At 46.6% G+C, this 18,551-nt stretch overlaps 6 protein-coding genes across 6 annotated transcripts; 3 read left to right on the plus strand and 3 right to left on the minus strand.

Moving 5' to 3' along the window:
• Positions 1-163: 163 nt before the first annotated feature.
• Positions 164-422, minus strand: KVR01_002688 (uncharacterized protein; the record flags this gene model as incomplete). The annotated part of the gene is made up of 2 exons (XM_044793458.1): positions 164-250; positions 315-422. The coding sequence occupies 2 exons, from the start codon at positions 420-422 to the stop codon at positions 164-166; spliced, it is 195 nt and encodes a 64-aa protein (XP_044647703.1).
• A 1,003-nt stretch (positions 423-1,425) lies between these two features.
• KVR01_002526 (translation elongation factor 1 subunit beta) lies at positions 1,426-2,882 on the plus strand. The gene is made up of 3 exons (XM_044787870.1): positions 1,426-1,677; positions 1,929-2,308; positions 2,432-2,882. Exons 1-3 carry the CDS (start codon positions 1,598-1,600, stop codon positions 2,659-2,661), a joined length of 690 nt encoding a protein of 229 aa, XP_044647541.1. The 5' UTR covers positions 1,426-1,597; the 3' UTR covers positions 2,662-2,882.
• Positions 2,883-3,911: 1,029 nt separating this feature from the next.
• On the minus strand, positions 3,912-5,683 carry KVR01_002999 (uncharacterized protein; the record flags this gene model as incomplete). Its single annotated transcript, XM_044790590.1, has 4 exons — positions 3,912-4,317; positions 4,376-4,535; positions 4,811-5,215; positions 5,323-5,683. The coding sequence occupies 4 exons, from the start codon at positions 5,681-5,683 to the stop codon at positions 3,912-3,914; spliced, it is 1,332 nt and encodes a 443-aa protein (XP_044648014.1).
• An 851-nt stretch (positions 5,684-6,534) lies between these two features.
• On the plus strand, positions 6,535-7,486 carry KVR01_003398 (uncharacterized protein; the record flags this gene model as incomplete). Its single annotated transcript, XM_044785214.1, has 2 exons — positions 6,535-7,380; positions 7,454-7,486. The coding sequence occupies 2 exons, from the start codon at positions 6,535-6,537 to the stop codon at positions 7,484-7,486; spliced, it is 879 nt and encodes a 292-aa protein (XP_044648413.1).
• Positions 7,487-8,076: 590 nt separating this feature from the next.
• KVR01_003559 (uncharacterized protein) lies at positions 8,077-9,717 on the minus strand (the record flags this gene model as incomplete). Its single annotated transcript, XM_044786889.1, has 4 exons — positions 8,077-8,657; positions 8,719-9,075; positions 9,146-9,513; positions 9,578-9,717. The coding sequence occupies 4 exons, from the start codon at positions 9,715-9,717 to the stop codon at positions 8,077-8,079; spliced, it is 1,446 nt and encodes a 481-aa protein (XP_044648574.1).
• A 2,141-nt stretch (positions 9,718-11,858) lies between these two features.
• On the plus strand, positions 11,859-17,846 carry KVR01_003458 (uncharacterized protein; the record flags this gene model as incomplete). The annotated part of the gene is made up of 3 exons (XM_044794142.1): positions 11,859-12,443; positions 12,930-12,956; positions 17,085-17,846. 3 exons carry the CDS (start codon positions 11,859-11,861, stop codon positions 17,844-17,846), a joined length of 1,374 nt encoding a protein of 457 aa, XP_044648473.1.
• Positions 17,847-18,551: the final 705 nt, after the last annotated feature.

Here is an 18,551-nt window from a genome sequence, read left to right on the forward strand (position 1 = left end):
ATGCTTTGGGAAAGGGCATCTGGTTCTCGTGCGATCCGAGATGGGCGATTGGGCATTGGTGGTCGACAAGAGATCTCGGTGGGTGCGTCCTCGGAAATGACCCGGGAGTAGTAATGTCGAGGCGTTGAAAGGCGGGCGGTTCGGTGAGCTGAACTCTCGAGACTCAGACGTCCTGCACCTCGTTGAAATGCCCTCGCCTCATCTTGGACAATGCGTCTCGTCCCAGCACGTCGTCAGGGCGGATGATGCTCTAGGCAGATCATTAGCAAATGCTTTCCTGGAACAATTGCAGCGTCTTGGGACGCCGGCATTACCTTGACAGCCAGCTTGCCGGTGGGTTCCCGGCCCATCTGCAGGTAGGCGACAGGTGCAGCCAGAGTGCACGAGGCCATGACGGAGACGAGGAGGACGGAGAACTGCATCGTGGGGATCGGCGATGTCGATCGGGTAATCGGGTGGTCAGTATTAGTCCGTAGATCTGCGTTGACAGGTACAGAGATGGACAGCCCAGCTGTTGGATAGGTATAGTTATGGGTTGGTCCAGCAACGCGACGGGTGAGAAAGAAGAGAAAAGTAAGGATCGGGATGATGAACTCTCATCCGCGGATCATCGTGGCAGTGAGTGCAGCTGCCAATGCTTAAATGGCAATTCAACGGGGCACGGGAGACTTCCCGTAAGGATTAACACAAGCGGTAATGTGCTCGCATCGTGCTCGCATCGAAAGTGCGGGAGATGCCCGACTGGCGAAGGCGTCCGGCGGCTGGGCGGTTGGCAGTCTGGCGAGGGCCCCGCTGCCTGTTTCAACTGCTCGGAGCGCGCGTCGTGACAGGCCGTCTCAACCATGGGACGACAGCTCAACAAGCTCACTGGAGCCGGCAGATATGCTGTGGCGGCGAGGGCGGCGGACATGTTCCTGGCCTGCCAAGAGGCTGATCATTTCGCCCTGTGGCGCCAAGGGACACCGCACGTGTGAAGCGAAGACATGGTGAGGGAGCATCTCGACGAGGAAGGTCGGGATCGACCCGTCGTCCCATCGACAGTTTTGGGGTGGTGTTTCGTGTGCGGGATGGGAAGGCGACTCCGAGTTATATTCTGCGTCGCTGGGCTGCACTGGCGGCTGCTCTGCTGCCATGGCGGCTACACCTGATGTGATGCATAAGCTGGGCAGCGGTTGGTACGGTTGCAGCATGTTGAACATCCATCTCTGGAAGAGTCGAGGGATTTAACCTGAGATGAACTGCCCTCGGTAGACTAACTGGGAATGGGGGAGGGGGGAGGGGGGAGGGGGGAGGGGGGAGGACTTGTCCCCTAACCCGGACGCTAGATATGCGATGTGACTGATGAGATAAGATAAGCAGCCAACCGCCTGCTTCCCAGCCAGCCAGCTTCGTGCCTCAGGCAACACATCCCAATGGAGGGGCCTGGCCCGCGCAGGGTAGGCGGGGTAAGAAAATTTCCCAACCTCGCCCTATCTGGACTTGCTGTGTTCTCCTTGGGCAGCGACAACAACCTCGACGACCTCACACCTCAACCATCCGCATTTTTGATACCCATCCGCATCAGCTCCTTTTCAATCCCACACAAAAGACCGCCAAAATGGGTTTCACCGATCTCGTCAGCGACGCCGGCCTGTCCGTGCTTAACAGCTACCTGACCACCCGCTCTTACATTGTCGGGTACGTTGCACCTTCTCCAGTCCTCGTCCTCAAATCCCATCGCTTGGTGACTCCCAGGATGCCCGTGTCTGGACGGCCTTGACAAGACAGAGCACTCCTGTTGGACTTCAGAACCATCGGCGTCGACCAGCCTCTACCCCCCCCCCCCGCTCAGCCCGGCTCGACCACCTTCCTATCATCACCAAGACCCAGCCAGCTCGATACTACCGCCTCAACACCCCCCAAGCTAACCTCAACCCTCTGCCCAACAGCCACAACGCCACCCAGGCCGACGTCGCCACCTTCAAGGCCATCTCCTCCGCCCCCGACGCCGAGAAGTACCCCAACGCCGCCCGGTGGTACAAGCACATCGCCTCCTACGAGTCCGAGTTCCCCACCCTCTCCGGCGACGCCTCCAAGCCCTACACCGCCTACGGCCCCGAGGCCGCCGAGGTCACCCTGAACCCCGCCAAGGCCCCCGCCGCCGAGGAGGACGACGACGACGTCGACCTGTTCGGCTCCGACGACGAGGAGGAGGACGCCGAGGCCGCCCGCATCCGCGAGGAGCGCCTGGCCGAGTACCGCAAGAAGAAGGAGGGCAAGGCGAAGCCCGCCGCCAAGTCCGTCGTCACCATGGACGTCAAGCCTTGGGGTATGTGCTTTCTTTTTTCTTCTCCCTTGGTCGTACTGGAACCAATTTGCTCTCTCTGCTCTCTTGCCTCGACGAGAGAAGGCTGGGGACCTGTGTTGCTAACGAGATGGAAAAAACCTGCAGATGACGAGACCGACCTGGCTGCCCTCGAGGCCTCCGTGCGTTCCATCGAGAAGGACGGTCTGGTCTGGGGTGCCTCCAAGTTCGTTGCCGTCGGTTTCGGTATCAAGAAGCTGCAGATCAACCTCGTCGTCGAGGACGACAAGGTCTCCCTGGAGGAGCTCGAGGAGGAGATCGTCGGCTTCGAGGACTACGTCCAGTCCTGTGACGTCGTCGCCATGCAGAAGCTGTAAGCAGCTTGCATGCAGGTGATCTGTCAGGTATCGGAGTGGAATATAAAAGCAAAAAAGACGAAATCTGAGGCTGTCGGGAGATGGCTATGACTGAAGATGGGAATAATGATGGTGTCTATCTACACCGCCTGCTTTGTCGAGCTGAGCGCCGGAGAGTAGAATGCGTCAGTAAACAGCATGAAAACCAAATGCAATGAAACGCAATAGACAGGGTTACCATGAGTTTCTTGTCCTGACTGTTCGAACACTGATGCTGTCAGTGCTGGCTTTGCTTGTTACTTTTACATGATACGCCATAGATCACGGATGTCCAGGCCGACTCAAGGGTCTATCTCCTGATCGAGCCGGAGTCCAAGCTGGGGTGCGTCCCCGAAGATCGATACGCTGTCTGTCCGGCACACCTGCAGCCAAGACATACCCGAGTAACTACTTAAGTAGAAACGGGACATCTTGCTCAGCGTTGATCTTGGCTACGTATGAACAATTGACCTTATAGGACGCTCTTGACACATCAATCCAAGCCCAATTGGGATCCCGTCTCTTGAAATCACCAAGCAACACTGCCTACCGGGGTCGAAATAATTTAATAACAGCATCTGCGATCTCCGCGGCGCTATTCACGATGGCTGCCAAGCACGAGAGCATCGAGGTGGCTATTGGTGCTATACCATGCCAAGAGAATATGATCCTCCTTTTTTTTTCTCATGCTTGATGAATAATCTCAGAGGCACCGAGTCGCTAATCTAGCCTAAGGGAGGTCCGATACGCTCATCAAAAGTCGATGCAGGGCCAAAAACCCCTTCATCCACAGGCACCGCACATACTTGAGTCCTGTATTGTTCTCCACTGAGGCCTCGTGTCAAGGACAGCCAGAGCCTGCACCTTAAATGAAGCCCTGGCTCTCTTCCTTGTTAATCGACTCTTGTCGAAAATGGTTCGTAGCACTTGAGATATATGGGTGGCAGAAAGGGGTGATCATATTTTCATCTACATGCCAGTGGGGTTGGTTAGGGGGAGACTCTGTACAGTGTCTAGGACTCAATCCCCGAGACAGACAGAGAGAGAGACAAGCCGTCTGCAAGGAACTAAATGCGTTCATTTCAAAGCTTGGAACTCTGTCACAGGCCAAGGGGCGCTCATTTCTACCTGGTAACAAGACCCTGTCCCATCTAGCTAATTGAACACACCAGCCATTACAAGTACTATCATTTCTTTGCAGATGCAATATCGTTTTTGCATCCGAGTTGAGCTCATCCGGGGCTACTAGTAGCTATACCGAAACGAAAGGTGCCCATCCCCCAGGTTATCCACGTCGTCGCCCGAAAGCCGGTGGTCTCTCCTCCCAGCATCCCGCACCCTGTTCTCCTGTACAAGAGACAAGTATACAAGACAACCAGGAACGCCGCAACACAGCTCATCACAGCCAGCGTCTTGTACCCGTCCGCATAGCCCGGCGCCTGGGACCCCTGAAACACCAGCGCCGACGCGATCCCGCCAAAGTTGCCCAGGCCGACCTCCAGCCCGACCGCGAAGCCGACCTTGTACGCGCCGCTGACGTTGTTCACGAGCATGGTCCAGACCATCGGGAGCGAGACGTACACCCCCGCGGCCATGAGGAACAGCGCGGCGTAGCGGGCGCACGCTGCTGTGCCGCGCCTGGTCCATCAGGACGGCCGAGCCGGCGACGGCGAGGCAGTAGCCCGCGAGCGCGAACCCGCCGCGGTGCTTGGGCTTGTCTGAGGCGTGGGCCGCTGAGAGGCATGCCGCGAGGGCCGATGCGAGGATGGGGATCACCAGGGCTTGCACGTGTTGGGGGCTTTGGCCCTTCTCGAACTGGTTGATGATCGTGGGGGCGAAGATGGCAACGCTGTAGACTGTGATTGTTGTGCAGCAATACATGGCCCCGCTTATAAACATGTGGAGGGGATCGTCAGCCTACTTTTCTCATTTTAAGATCCTGCGCATAGATCCCATGAGACCAGGGCCAACGGGCGGGGGATGCAAGTAATTAATTCCCTTGCCAGATCCAAACTTTCCAATCGAACACAACGCGTCTCGCAGTCTTCCAGTCCAACCTGTCCATCCGCCCGGTAACACCTTGGTACCGAACTATCACATATCATAATCAGCATCCAATGAAACCAATTACGCAGATAGGACTCGGAAGCCCTACTCTCATCCGCAATGACTTGTTTCTCCAACGGCGTAAGCCACCTCGCCGCAGCCGGCCAGCCAGGCAGGAAAGGGGAGACGAGAACCGCGGCGCCGGCCGTCACGCAGCCCTCGATGATGAACAGCCACCTCCACGGGCCGTAGCCGTTGCCGGACCTTATCCCCGCGATCGAGAGCCCGAGCAGGCCGCCGGACGCGGTGCTCAGCGCGTTGCTGACCATGAGCGTGCTCACCCTCCACTGCAGCTCGTAGCGCGGGTAGTACTGCGCGAGCAGGTACACGCTCCCGGGGATCAGGCCCGCCTCGAGCGCGCCGACGAAGAAGCGGAGGGCGGCTAGGCCCGTGAAGGTGGTTGCTAGGCCTTGTGCGAGGGTGAGAATCCCTGTGGTTGGTTGGCTTTTTATGTAGCAATTTTGGCCCCTTTTCTATGTTTACTAGGTATTTATTGTCGGGGAGACGTTGTTGCCATGGGGCAATAGGGGTACGCACCGAGGAGGAAATTCTCTGCGGTTAGGACCCAAGAAGGCCTCATATTCTTCAGGAGGTAGTTGCTGGGCACATCGAACAGGATAAGACCGACCATGGTGGTGACAAGTACCACGTTGAAGTCGGTGCCTCGGGGGTCCATGTGCAGATCCTTCTCGATGCCAAAGATCTTGGCTGACCCGATGTTTAGGCGGTCGATAAGGGAGACGAACCACCGGACAAATAAGGGCGGCAGGAGGTGAACGTCGAGTTTCCATATCAGCTTGCGGTACTCCAGAGGTGGCAGCGTGACGCAGGTTTCTTCGTGTGTGGCCGCGGTCTCCGTACTCGGCTCTTGTTTGGTGACTTTCTTTTCCGAGGCCATACTTGGGGCTGCGAGAACTGGTGGCTTGAGTGATACCATGTCGCAGGCACTGATTACGGGACGGTCTGATTTGAAAACAGAGATATTACGAATTCGCCCGCTTCTTCATCTCTTATATGGCTATAAAGGAGCATGCTCGTGTGGTAGGCGTGGCCATCGGTCAGCACTACAAGGCGCTGATACCGATGTACATGATAACACTTTGAAGGCTGACCAACCAAGATGAAAATAAATCAGATGCAGAAACCTAGCATCGGATCGAATTGTCCATGTAGTAACCGCACCTGTGAGCGAGCCGTCCTGGACAGTAATTTATCTGCCGCTCTCAGGGTCCACTGCATGATGCAGACACACCCATAAACGAGGCTTTCTAAATGCTGACACCTGCTTCACGGCGGCACTTATCTAGTCACCCTACGGTCGAGCCATTGGTTATGTTGTGCATTGTCTGACCATAATTGTAACATACCCCTCCCTTCGGTGCCACAGCAAATGAACTTTCTCCCACATGGCGCGGTGCTTGCGTGGCAAAGAAACGCGGAATGAATATCGGCAAGCTCGCATTCAAAGTTTCATCCCGGGAGACGGGAGCGCGCCGCGACGCGTCCACGGGTGGTATATGAAGAACTAATTTCTAGGCGTTTCCCTAATAGTAGGCGACTCTACCACCTGTCAGAACGTGCTGTGCAATAGTTACACTTCCGAAGACCTCTCCTAGGAATTCCTCGTCGTCCAGGGCTCACGGGTGGGTAAAATACTTTTCAACCCCTATTAGAATTTGAAACATTCCGATGTTGGGCTGGAGCCCGCGGCAGCTGAGAACCTTCCGACCCATCCATTAAACGCCGACAATGTCAGAGCAGAAACAAATCCACGTCGCCATCGTGGGCGGCGGGATCGGAGGAGTCCTCTTAGGAATAGCACTCTCCAAGTTCCAGCACATCACATATACCATCTTCGAGTCGCGAGGCGCATTCGGCGAGATCGGGGCCGGCGTGGCCTTCTTCAAGAACGGCCACACCGCGATGCGCCTGATCGACCCGCGCATCTGGGAGAGCTACCTCGAGATAGCGTCCTTCAACGGCTGGGACGACAAGCAGGGCGTGTGGTTCGACTTTGTGCGCGGCGAGAGGGGCGAGGCCGAGGGCAGGCGGATCATCGAGGTGCAGCTCGACGACCCGAGGGGGCTGAGCCAGGTGCACCGCGCGAGCCTGCTCGACGCCCTGGTGAGGCTGCTTCCGGCCGGCGTGACCAAGTTCAACAGGCGGCTGGTGTCGGTGGACCAGGGCGGTGAGAATGCGGTCTGCCATTTCGCGGATGGGAGCCGGCGCGAGGCTGACCTGGTCGTCGGGTGCGACGGCATCTGGTCTGCGTGTCGGCCGCTGGTGATCGACGACCCGGAGCTGGCCTCTCCGAGGTTCACGAGGAAGGTTGCGTACCGCGGCCTCGTGCCCATGGAGGCTGCCGAGGAGGTCCTGGGCCGTGAACATGCGAACAACAGGACTATGTACCTCGGCCGCGGTGGGCATGTTCTGACGTTTCCAGTGGCCAGTGGAACCCTGATGAATGCTGTCGCTTTTCACGAAAGCGAGAAGGACTCGTGGGAGGGCGATTCTGTTCAGAAGCTACAGATGGAGAAGGCTCGACGGGACTTCAGTGAGTCCCTGTGGGGGTCATACGTGGTGAATATAGTGAAGGTGAGTATGAAATTTGAATCTCGTTATTACGTTGACATGCATTTTTTTGACGTCCTCCAGCTCCTACAACCAGATGTTTGGGCCATATTTGAGCACCCGCCGGTAAAAACCTTCCATAAAGGCCGAATATGCCTCCTTGGTGATGCAGCCCACGCAATGCCTCCTCATCTAGGACAAGGGGCCGGGATGGCGATCGAAGACTCGTTTATTCTTTCTGGGCTTCTGGGTGAATGTTCATCTCGGGAGGACATAACCGCCGCACTGGCGGCTTATGACTCCGTCCGGGTACCACGTGCTACCAGAGTTGCGGCCGACAGTCTCGAGAACGGCAAACGTTTGGATCTCCAAGGCAGCACTGCTGGGTCTGATTTCGAAAGAATAGCTGCCGAGCTTGATAATGTAGCAAGATGGATGTGGAATCTGGATGTTGAGGAGCACCTGAACACCGCAACCAATAAGTTTAAGCAGATTAGAAAATCACAATAGATGTTGTACATGTTGGCCGTCCCTTCGATCGAATCAGTATCTTGACCGACTTGTCGGACATGTCACTTAGTATCCCTATTTAAGGACACGATTATCTGTCCCGTGCATCAACACCTGGACATGCAGCCACAATTATGTATCCTCGTTCATACATACAATCAACTAGTACATACTCTGGAATTCAGAGTCGTTCAGACATGAACTCACTCTTCATTTAAGATACACCAACAGCGCCTCACTTGCCTTGACGGTAAAGGTCGCCTGGCCGCCCGACACAGCCGCCGTCTCGTACGTCTCCGTCCCGCCAACCACACAAGTGCCATTCCCATACGTCTGACCGCCAAACGTGGGGTTGCCGCCCTGGTCCTGCCGGGACAGGGCGCTCGCCGCCGTGAGCCTCTTGGCCCGGACCGAGGTGGCGGCGAGCCCGGTGAGCACGAACGACTGGCTGGAGCGCGTGCCGGTCCCGTCGAAGTAGTCCGAGTTGTACAGCAACACCCTCAGGGGCGCCCCCGCGGAGTCGAAGGTCGCGTAGCCCGCATAGTTGGTCGACCCTGTGTCGAGGGCTGTCAGGTGCTTGGCCCCCGCGAGCAGCGCCACGGCCGCCGTCGCGCCGTAGTATGGCGCGCCCATGGAGTAGCGGCCCCAGAAGCAGTACTGGCAGTTGCCTACGGTTCCATGGTGGAAGTACGTGCGCGACATGTTGCTGTACGTCGCTCGCAGGGCGTAGTCCATGGTCCAGAGCGCTGCGCCAAATGTCGGTGACACGCCGGCAGCTCCTCCGCCGGATACTATGGGAGTGTGAGTTTCGAAGTCTGAACTGACATGAGGTGAGCTAGAGTGAACACTAACCCGAATTTGTCTCGCCAAAGATGTAGGGCTTGCCCTGGCCCAGAGCCGCAGCAATGTCTGCGTCAAATTGGTGCAGGTTGTTGGCAATGTTGCTGTGGCTCATGAGGCTGGTCACGGTCCCTCCGGGGTAATTATGGTGAGCATAGGTCTTCACGTATTGCTTCACTGTCGCATTCTCGGTTGCGATGAGCTCTTCTGCGCCCCATGTTGGCGGCAGCGAGTTTGAGTTACCTGCTTGGATGATGTTTGTCTTTCCAATCGCGCTTCCCACCAAAATGTCCCAGTTATTCTGAGACGCGGCATCTTTGGCAGGATCCCATCCTCCTGCTGCGATCGGTTGGCCAGCACCGGCATAGTCTAGACGAGTCGTTGGCAGTCAGCGTTCGGCTCATGAAAATGGAAACAATCGTAACGAGTGCGGACTGACACTCTGGCTCATTGCCCAGCTCGATGGCTAGTAGATTGCTCATTCCCGAAACCGCCACCTTTGCCGCGGCAATGGTGTTTGAGATGTTGTTTTTCCCACGGTTCAGACCCACGACGACCGATCCGCCATAGGTATTCGCCAAGGTCATGAAGCTCGAGCCAAAGGTCAGACTCGCGGGTGCGTCTGCTGGACTGGCGACTGTGTACACCACGTATGCGGACGTCGCGGGGTCATACTGCGCTCGGTCTTGGGTGGTCCCTCCAATGCGAATAGGTGGCCAGACACCCGTCAAGGTCTTCCAGTTCGAGAGACACTGGTTTGTGGCCGTTACGTTGGTGAAGTACGAAGGGAACGCAAAGAACTCAAATCTGAGTTGAGCTATTGATTAGCTCAGAGATCTGTATAGAATTCACAAGGCACGTCAAGACTCACGAGATGCCCACGGGAGCTGGGTCGAGCGGCGCGTATGCGTAACCTCCCGTGCCGACCTGGGTAGGGACGGCAAAAGTTACAGCTGCTACATGCTGCACCGTGAAGAACAGGCATGCGAGGGAGCTTGCCAACGTCGCCATCGTGGGAGTGGGAATAGATTGCCGTGACTCGTAACGCGAACCTCGACGTCGCGACGACAGCTTCGGCGCAGACCTGTCATTCTGTCACGGTGTCAGGCTCATTTAATATAATAGTCCGTGTCAAGACATATCATCATGTGAGGCGCCCGCACGAACCGCTGCAAGATGCCTCCCCGGTTTATTGACCACCGATGCGACCCAAGACGGCCCCCCAATTCAAGCCTTAATTTTTCCGGCGCCATTCATCCACTTTTTAACCAAGCTAGCCTGGGGAAGATGAGTGTTTGTTGCCCTACCCCAACCTTTGCCTGAATCCGGTTGCGGGGAGCAGCATTTTGGGTGCACGCGTTTTGGGGTTCACAGGATCCCACCCCTGTTCTGCAAGCTTATGATTGGACGCCAGCAGGCTCACAGTCCGACCCCATGGGGAAGACATCGTGGGCACGTGGTGGGCTGGAGAATCCTCCTCAGGCAGCCCGAGTTAGACTGGGCCGAAGCGGACCGAGCCCTGTAGCAAGGTGACCCGGGGTGATTGCAACAGCTTCACTACCTAGGTAGCTAGGTAATAATGAATGGTATACATCGCTATTGAGGTCAAAAGCTGGTCTCGAGTATGACAAGACAATCAAGACACTCACATAAACTGTTCTCTTCAATATGGGGGCTGCTGGAGCGGTGCCCGAGTGCCGATACGGAAGGACTGACCTGTCATACTCGAAATCCTGCGTCTAGTAGTATTATGCAAAATCGTCAACACACGGTCCCCAAGAGGGTAGAAAGCACTGCATACTGTGAGGGTCGCCATAATAAATCGCCGCCTTTCAGCGTTCCCGCAAGCGGAGGCCCAATCAAGTTATGTCCGGCTGTAAAGAGCAGACGAGCATTACAGATGGCTTATCCCTGTGTGTAGATCGTGCAGTTACAACCTATCACTGCTGTTCCTTTACCACTGGAAGCAGACTTTAACTTCAAAATTGCCCCCTTTTTGGTTTGCTATTCAATGTCGTCATCCATAAATCGAGCGGGATAGTCTGGTAACTACGAGTCGCCTTCTTCTTCATCGTGTCCGTGTTCCTCTGTCCGAAGTCGGGCTGGCGTCTCGAGTGCAGTCGGAGTTAACGGCGTGCCATATGAAAGAATATCACGAGCACCAAACACCTTCGGCAGACTCTGCGAGGTAATGGAAAGAGGGCTTATACTCATAACCGAGCGGTTGTCGCACAGGACACACAGCATAATTTCTGGTGCGGGTAGAATTGGGTCTTCTTACGCAGAGGGGGAAAAGGCATTGCAGTCCATTATCTGTGGTACAGTTTGAAGGGTACGCAGGTCTGTGGCGGGGACAAAGCAGTGTTTGTTTGAATTAGGTGGTTTCGCTTCTATTCCGTACATTACGTCCGAGGACATAGATGGCGCGGTTTGAATTAGAGGCTGGCAAACCCATCGAACTAAGCTGAGACCTGACGTCCAACAGTCAGCATCCGCACGGCCAAGGTGAGGATCCTGTGGACCCACGAACCGTCTCAGCCCCTACATGGGTGGAAACATAATGCACGCTTTTTCAAAGACTATTTTCTTTTAAAGACTAGACGATGAAGATTGTGACCACTTAACCCAGCTTCCAGCAACTAATACCTGGGTACTTAAGTACTAGTGGTACTTAGTCCCTGCACCGCTCATCGTACCAGTTGGTGCCCGTAGCCTACCTTGATAGCCTCCCTAATCGAATTCTGATTGTATAATTTGGTGCGGGACAGGCCTTCTTCGACTGAGAAATAGTGCCAGCCCCCCGAAAGTGGTGGAGAAACTAGATGAGGCAATCATGAGGCCTCAACACCAGGACAGAACCCACCCGGGCACTAGCATGGCCCGATCTGCGTTGGCAACCGACTGGAAACCTTGGAAGGAGTGTTGGACTCCTGTACAAGTCATGCGCCAATGCAGGCTTCGCTAAGTGGCGATAGCCATGAGCCGTCAGGCACCTAGGACGCACATCCCTTTCCAATTTTGAACTGAGTTGAATCTAACATGACGGGCGCTGATTTCGGATTATTGATTATTTGAAACGAAGGTTACTTCTCAATAATTTTGTATCTCAACATGCTACAACAGGCCCTCTCTCATAGCCAATGCCCTCGACTATGGCCTGCTTCAACTTCCTCACCCTCCCCGGCGAGCTGCGGAACATGATCTATCGCTTTACACTCACGACAGACCCCCCCAATCTGGAACGAGAGCACAAATATGACTGCAAGCTTTGCACTTGGGATCCGAACGAGCCGCAAAAGTCGACGTGGATGGACTACAAGAGGATACCAGGCTGCAGGTGCTGGGCCCGCTCCGGACTCACCCTGCTCCTGGCCGACCGCCAGATCTACTGGGAGGCTGCCCCGATATTCTGGGCCGAAAATCATTTTACTTTTTATGGAGTGAAGTCATTCCTCACGGTCGGAACACAACTGCGGCCCCGGTGGCGGAAAATGTTGCGCAGTATCAGCATTTTTGACTTTTATGAGCCCGCGTATGAATGGTCCTCCGACGCCAGGCTTACGCGCGTATTGATCAAGTGTCGCAGTCTTCGCAGGCTGGAACTAGATCTCCGCTTGGCCTGCGTGCTGTTTTTCCGAGCTCCAACCCGGAATCGTCCCGATCCGCAACTGGCTGCCTGGGAGGACATGAAACGACTGCTACCCGAATTGAAGACATTCACACATACGTGGACGCTGGTGAATCGCACAATATTAGGCTGCTCCCTTGATATGAAGTCACTATCGCCGGAGCAGCACCGCGCCGTTTGCCTCCCGATACTTCATGTGTATGCCTATGCTGGTCACGCATTGGAGTTATGGGCCAGGGATCAGATACGACCTACATTCCTTAGCGGGGTGGAAATTATTGAAGACACAGGACACCCCAACGTGCATGCCTTCAGAGTGCTCGTCGCGAATTGCCCGGTCACGTTGACGATGCAACGATACTTCCTGCCCTTGAGCCCCGAGACCATCGCCAGGAACAGAGTGCTCGAAAAAGAAGACATAGCGCGAAAGGAGAGTTTGAAGAAACGTGCCTTGGAAGAACGACTACGCCCAAGGAAGAAGCGCAAGACCACCTCACCCGAGAAGGCTGTGGAGGCAGTTGTCTCTACCCCGGCGCCAGACGGCAAACAGTGCGGCGCACAAAATTCACGGTCATAGTGATCGGCGAGAGCCGAGCGCATCGACGTTGGATTTGTCAGGCAAGTCACTATCTCGGAAAAACGAGAGTTAGCCCCCCCCCCTGCAAAATGCCCCCTATTCCTTAGCTAAACTAAAACTTTACTAATAGGGTAGAAAACCTAATATTCTTATTAAAATATCTATATTAACTTTATTAATATTAATAATAAATTATTTTTATTATTTAATTAAATAAAAGTAATACTATATTAATTTTATATAATTAATTTAAGTTTAATCTATAAAGATATATATAACCTATTTACTTTAATATAAAGTAATATTGACCTAATTAATATTATAAATAATATACTTTAATTAACTTATTAAGTTTAAACTATTTAATACTTATTATATAAAACCTATTTAAAAGTTAAATTATATAATTTATTAATAAAAATATTATACTATTTAAATAATTATATACTTAAAAATTAATTATTAAGGTAATTAAAGTCTAATAAATTACTTAAAAATACTTATAAATACCTTTAAAAATTACTTAAAATAAAATTATTATAGTAAATTAAATAGTTTAAAGAGTATAAGAAAATATTATTAAAGTTAATAATAAAAGAATATATTTAATAATAAGGAAAAAAGACTTTAAAAGGTATTAATAATAAAAACTTTTTTATTAATAAAATAAAGTCTTTAATAAATAATAATAGTAATAATATTAAATATTTTAAAAATTATTTAATTAACCTCTTAATATAGATATATTTAAATAGATTAACTTTAACTTTATTTATTAAAATTTATAACCTAAAAGTTAATATTACTCTTATTATATAACCTAAAAATAAACTATTATATTAAGGAGGAGGATAAGGGTTAAAGGATTTAAAGTTTTTATTAAATTATATTAATTTATTTAAAAATTTAATTAAAAAAGTATAAAAATTATTTAAATATAATTATTAAGTTAAAAATATCTTTATTAAAACTAATTAGCTTATAAATTAAACGTTTTTAACTTTATAATTAAAAATTATAAAAAAGATATTAATAAAAGAATTAAAATATTTAATTATAATAATATTATAAATATACTTTTAAGTTTTAAAGATTCTTTTTTAATTTTTATATAATTATAAAATTATATTATTAATATAAAAGTTATAAATATTTATATTATAAAATAATTATTTAATTAAATACCTATTAATTAAAATTTTCTAATTATTATTAATTATTTAATAAGTAGTTATTTTAAAAATAGTTTATTAATAATTAGATAAATAGTAGATTTAAATATATTTAATAAAAATTTAAATTTTAAAATTTTTAACTTATATTAATAATTATTAAATAGAGTTAAAATAAAGGTAGAAATAGACTTTATATAAAAAAGTATAAATAATTAATAAGAATATAATTATATTTTTAAATAATTATTATAAAGTTAATTATTATTATTTTTAAAATAAAAGGATTCTTTATAATAATAATATTTTATTAAATAAAATAGTATATATATTAGTTTATTTAATAAAGACTTAAAAATTAATTTAATATAATTATAATAAATAATATTATAATTAAATACCTATTAAAAATCTTTTTAATTATTAAATAGTTTAAATAGAGCCTAATAAAGAGGAGCTTAATAATAATAGAGTTAGTTTTATCTTTTAAAAATAATAAAAATAGAAGTAAAAGAAAGTAGTATTAATATAATTATTAATTTATTATTTAATATTAATTTATTTAAGGTTAGATATAGTTAAATAACTTTAATAAAGCTTATTATTATTATTATTATTAGCTTTTTCTTATAAGTTTAATAGGGCCCTACTATTACTAATAATAATAATAATAGTACCTAAAAGTTTATTATAGAGATAGAAACTATTAATTATTTTTTTATTATTATTATTATAGGTAAAAGGAATAAAATAGTTTTATATTAAAAGTTTATTATAAAAGTATTTTAAAAGTACTTTAAAATTTATTAGAAAAAGCTTAACTTAAATAATTTATAAGAGTTATAAAATATAAAGAGCTTAACCTTTATAAGCTCTATAAAAGGAGAATATCTAATTTAATAAATATAATTTAAAGACTATCTTATTAATTAAAATATTAATTAAATTATACTTAAAAAACTTTATTAATTTCTTTAATAATAATAATAATAAAAGGATTTACTATTATAATAAAAGTTATTAAATAACTATTTAATAAATTATTAAATAAATATTAAAATATATACTTTATAAAGTTTATAAAGGTTATCTAATTAACTAATTAATTTTATTTAATATTAAACCTTATAATTAAATTAACTATTTAATAAAAGAGTTAAAAGTTTATTAAAGTAATTCTTTATATTTAATAAAGTAAAAGTTATATGATAAATTTTAAAGAACTTTTAAATAAAAAAGTAATAATTAAATATATAAAAATATAATTAATAATAAAAGTAATTAAAAAAGTTAATTATTTTAAGTAAATAAAATAGATTAAATACTTAATATTAAATAACTAATTAATTAAATAGATTTACCTATAGTTAATTTATCTACCTTAACTCTAATTATTAACTTAACTACTTAACTTATAAATAATACTTTTCTATCTATATAATTATATTTAATTAAAACTTTATTAATTTTAATTTTTATAATTTTTAATTAATACTATTATATTTACTTTATTTTATACTTTCTTTTAATATTTATATATAATAGAAATATCCTTAAATAGCTTTAACTTTAAACCTAATTTTAAATATAAAAATAAAAATTAAATAAAATCTTTTAAATTATAATTTAATAATTTATATTAATATTAATAATATAAATAATACTTTAAATTATTAAAATATATTTTAATAAAATTAAAATTAAAGAAGTATAAAATAGATATTTATATTTTATACCTTTTATATTTATTACCTTAATTATTTTTATATTATAATATTATAAAGTATTATTTATTATAAGAATTAATTATAAACTTAAATATAAGTTTATTTTAATAAAATATTTTTATTAATTATTATAAAAGTACTTTTATTATATAACCTTTATATATTATAATAATAAGTAAGTTATTAAATATAATTATAAAAGAATATAAAAGTAAGCCTTTTATTTAAAGAGACTTTTAATTTATAAAGTATATTTAATAAATACTTAATTTATCCTTTTATACTATTTTATTTATTAAAACTAAATTTATTAATAAAATAAATATCTTTATTATATAATTTAATTAATATATTTATTAAAAATAATAATTATAAAGTTTTTATTATATTAATAAATTAATATATATATTTATTTATTACTTTATATATAAACTTTAAAAATATTATTTATTATTTTTATAATAATATTAATTTAAAACTATTTAATAAAAAGTATTATATTTTATTAAAATATAAATTTAATTTATTAAATAAAAGATTTTTAACTTTTAACTTATATAATTTATATATTAATTAAACTTTATAAACTTATTATAAAAAATAAGTTAATAAATCTTTAAAATCTATTATTTTAACTTAATTATATTTAATAATAATAATAATAATATACTTAAAGTAATTATATAAGTAATAATAACTTTTTAATAATATTTTTAAATTATAATATAATTAACTTAAAATTTAATTTATAGTTATTTATTTAATAAAAATAGATTAAAGTATAAATAAAACTTTAATTATTAAAGTTTATAGTTTAATAAATAATAACTTATTATTATTAACCTCTTTTTTCCTTTTTAGAGTATAGGTAGTATTAGGTATAGTATTTTATTAAAAATATTGGGTTTTCCGCCCTATTAGTAAAGTTTTAGTTTAGCCGAGGAATAGGGGGCATTTTGCAGGGGGGGGGCCAACTCTCGTTTTTCCGAGATAGTAGGGTTAGGACGCTCGGTAGTGGTCTGGGCATCTCGCGGCTCGGACTTAGATGACTAAAACGGGCCTGTTTTGTCATGACGATGACCTCGCGCCCGGGCCGATCCTACGCCTTGGAAGCAGCGGGTTTAACCGCCGGGGCCTCCGTGGTCGGCGAGGTCGAATCCTGACTACAAAAGTTAAAAACCCCAGCTCAGATCAATGACTCCGGGACTGGAACAGCATCTCGGATATCCACCACCTACCTCGTAATTCCTCTCGATCAAAAGCCAAACGCCAAGGGCCGAAACGAAACTATGGCCCGCTTCTTCATAACAGGCTCCTCCGACGGCCTCGGCTCCCTGACAGCCCAGCGCCTCATCAAGCAGGGCCACTCAGTGGTCCTGCACGCCCGCAGCGCCCAGCGCGCAGAAGACGCGCGAAAGGCCTGCCCCGGGTCCGACGCCGTGCTGGTCGCCGACCTGACCTCCATCGAGGAGACCAAGGCCCTGGCGGCGGAGGCGAACAAGCTGGGGCCGTTCGACGCCGTCCTGCACAACGCAGGCCTGTTCACGGGGTACGAGAAGGTCCCCGGAAAGTCCGGACTGCCCAGCCTGTTCACCGTCAACGTCCTGGCGCCCTACATCCTGACAGCCCTGATGGAGCGGCCAAAGAGGCTCGTCTACGTCAGCTCGGGGCTGCACGAGGGCGGGCAGACGAGGCTGGACTCGCTCGAGGGGTCGCTCTATGCCGACTCGAAGGTGCACATCATCATGCTCGCCAAGGCGCTCGGGAGGCGGTGGGGCGGCGTCGAGAGCAATTCTGTTGACCCCGGCTGGGTGCCCACCAAGATGGGCGGGAGCAGTGCGACGGGAGATATCGAGGGCAGCATCAAGAGTTATATGATGCTGGCGCTCGGCGAGGGTGCTGCGAAGGGCAAGACTGGCAAGCACTTCTACGACTCCAAGGAGAAGTCCTGTCTGGAGGCTGCGAATGATGAGGCGGCGCAGGATACGCTCCTGAAGAAGTTGGCAGAGATCAGTGGCGTTGAGCTCCCTCAATAGGGTCAATTAGAGGATGAAAAGCTGAATAAAAGCCCTGGTTTCAAATCTACATTTTGACCTCAGGTAGGCATGCCCATCTCAAGGGTCGAGCCTAGAATTTGAAGTGATTATATCTCCATTGCGGCCGAATGCAATGCCAGTTACACAACTGGAGCTTGGAGGACAGCTATCTACTCTGGACCGCCGGCCGCCCTTGCTTCTGGATTTTTTATTTTTATTCGGACTAGGTATTCTTGGAAACTTTATAATTTTGAGCCAGGTGCGAGAGCTTTCTGTCGCATATATCCCTCATCTATATCCTCGCGTCACAGATTGAGACCCCAATTCAGCTCCGCAACATTCTGGCTCGGAGCTTTCACACAACTGGGTATGTCGGTCTTACAAGTAGGTCTCACCCAAGAGTTGGGGGGAGGGGGAAGGGGGGAAATGAGTTAGAGGAGACCAGCAGTGTCCCGGCAGAAGGTGTAGGACAACAGGTCCTTTTGATAATGAGACCTGCAGGGCGCATCACCACTGGCCCTGCCAGAGTGGACTGCTGGGCCGAGTCCTACCGTAGAGCTCGGTAAGAATCCTTCCAGATTTGGTAAATTAGTGGCGCTGCGTCTCTGTCTCCCACGGTGGGTAATCGTGGCGGCGTTGATACCTTCAGCGTCAGGACTGTCCATTCAGCTGGTCGATCATACAACAGGGGAGCGGCCCCCAAGT

This window comes from Diaporthe batatas, assembly GCF_019321695.1.
Source record: "Diaporthe batatas strain CRI 302-4 chromosome Unknown Contig00003, whole genome shotgun sequence".
In the NCBI taxonomy this organism is placed as follows: Eukaryota; Fungi; Ascomycota; class Sordariomycetes; order Diaporthales; family Diaporthaceae; genus Diaporthe; species Diaporthe batatas.